The 2,188-nt window shown below is 49.6% G+C and overlaps 1 protein-coding gene across 1 annotated transcript; it reads right to left on the reverse strand.

The window, feature by feature from the left end:
• Positions 1-209: 209 nt before the first annotated feature.
• On the reverse strand, positions 210-1,807 carry LOC121940020 (muscle M-line assembly protein unc-89-like). Its single transcript, XM_042482905.1, has one exon. It carries the CDS (start codon positions 1,805-1,807, stop codon positions 233-235), a length of 1,575 nt encoding a protein of 524 aa, XP_042338839.1. The 3' UTR covers positions 210-232.
• Positions 1,808-2,188: the final 381 nt, after the last annotated feature.

The raw sequence follows: 2,188 nt of genomic DNA on the forward strand, positions 1-2,188 counted from the left end.
TGTCTCTAAAGGGTTAATGACTCATCCTTGATTATAATGGTTTGTGAGGTAGCATCAAGGTCCCAAAAAACAGAAAACAGAGCTAATTTAGTATAAACGAGGTCAGAGCAGGGTCACCAAAAACAAGGATTTTCTGTTATGTTCAGTTACATTTAAAACCTTTAAATTCATTAACGTCACCTCTATCACAGAGCAGGACGCCCTGGGACCGTCTCCTCACAGTGAGTACAGACTAACAGGACTTTGTGGCCCCTACCTTGAGTACAAAGGTGCGCTCAGGGGTCTTGATGTGGAAGGTGCCCTTCTCGGCCTTCAGCGGGTAGGTGAAGGTGGCGCTGCAGAGCTCCACCCGGCCCAGCGGCGTCACGTCCTGTGGCGTGCGGTAGTAGAACAGCTGGTTCCTCTTCTCCTCGTAGGTGAACCAGCGCTGCTTCCAGGCCCTCAGGGGCCCCCCCTGCTTCAGCAGGAAGCCACACAGTTTGGGTTCACCTGAGGAAGAAACCAGAGGGCGGGGCCACACCTGGTCCCTGAATGCCTCCATGGTGGGAGGCGGAGTCTGGACCGACGGAGTCTGGATGGACAAAGTCTGGGTCCTGGCTTCAGGCAGATGAATAATCAAAGGCTGAACCTGAGGAGCAGACTGAGGAGCCTGCTGGGAGTTCAGGTGAGGAGGAGGAGGATCATGGTGGTTCTGCTGGTTTTTGGATTGAGAGTCGTGGCGCTCAAGCTCCTTCTGGTTTTGTTTGTCGCAGGTTGGCGTTGAAACAGGTAACTCCTTCAGGGGAGGAGGAGGGTCCTCCTCAGGTCTCTCCTGGGTTTGGTGGTTCTGAGAGTCATTTGGTTTTTGTTCACATTTTGGACAAAAAAAGTCTTGCTGTGTCTTCTGATCTGTGTGAGGAGGATTTGGTTTTTGTGGACCTGGTCTAGTTGAAGGAGGCTGATCTGGTTCTGGTTGACTTTTTGGAGGAGGACTGTGTTTTGTTATCTGTTTTTCTGTTAGTTTTTGTCGCTCTACAGGTAGAAGATCTGGTTTCAGCTGATCTGGTTTAGTTGGAGAACTCAGATGTTTCTCTGCAGGACTCTGCCGTTTCTCAGTGGGATGCTGGTTTTTCTTTGCAGGGCTCTGTTTTTTCACTGCAGAACTCTGTCGGGTTTCTGTAGGACTCTGGTAGGTCTCTGGAGGATTTCGGTGGCTCTTTGCAAGACTCTGGTGTTTTGTTCCAGGACTCTGGTGTTTCTCTGCAAGATTTTTGTGTGTCTGTACAGGACTCTGTTTTTTGGCTGCAGAACTTTGGTGGGTCCCTTCAGGACACTTTGGGGTATCTGCAGGACTCTGTGGGATCTCCTCAGGACAGTTTTGGGACTCTTCAGGACTCTGGTAGATCTCAGGACTCTTTGAGGTCTCTTCGGGACTCTGTTGGATCTCTGTAGGACTCTGCTGGGTCTTGTCAAGACTCTTTGAGGTGTCTGCAGGACTCTTTTGGGTCTCTTCAGGACATTTTGAGGTCTTCTCGGGACTCTTTGAGGTCTCCTCAGGGCTCTTTGGGGTCTCTTCAGGACTCTTTGGGGTCTCTTCAGGACTCTGTGAGGTCTCTGCAGGACTCTGTGAGGTCTCTGCAGGACCCTGTTCAGGACTCTGGTCTTCCCGGGTCTCTGGTCTCAGACTGACGGGGTCTCTGGTGTGCTGCTGGTCCTCGTCAGAAGCTGAGATCCAATCAGCCGGGTGAAGCGTGAGGTCGTCAGCGCAGACAGGAAGCCGGCGAGACGAGGCAGCGCTGGGATTTCCTGCCGAGCTGCTTCCATCCATCCTCCTAAAAAAAGAAAACAGACGAAGAAGAAACTTAACGGACGTCAGAGAGGAAACGGACCGCAGGAGCATTTAACCCTTTAGAGCCCTTTAATATCACAGACCGCTGAGCACAAAAAGAGCTTTTCAAATCAATTATATGATTTTAAACTTTATTCTTTTAACTAACATCAGACGTAACCATAAATACCAGTTATTTTATCAATGTTCAGGATTTTAACCCTTTAAATGCCAGTTTACTGTCATGATGCCGCCATGTTTTTAGGTGAAAAAACAAAAGATTAATTCTCAGTCTCCTCCTCCTCAGTGTGTGAGTGTAGCTGCTGACAGTCTGGGATATGTCAGTGTGTGAGTGTAGCTGCTGACAGTCTGGGATATGTC

The sequence above is a fragment of the Plectropomus leopardus genome, unplaced genomic scaffold, assembly GCF_008729295.1.
Source record: "Plectropomus leopardus isolate mb unplaced genomic scaffold, YSFRI_Pleo_2.0 unplaced_scaffold7142, whole genome shotgun sequence".
NCBI lineage: Eukaryota > Metazoa > Chordata > Actinopteri > Perciformes > Serranidae > Plectropomus > Plectropomus leopardus.

Excerpts from the sequence above, each read along its gene's own strand:
- LOC121940020 (XM_042482905.1), bottom strand. The coding sequence starts at position 1,807 with ATGGATGGAAGCAGCTCGGCAGGAAATCCCAGCGCTGCCTCGTCTCGC.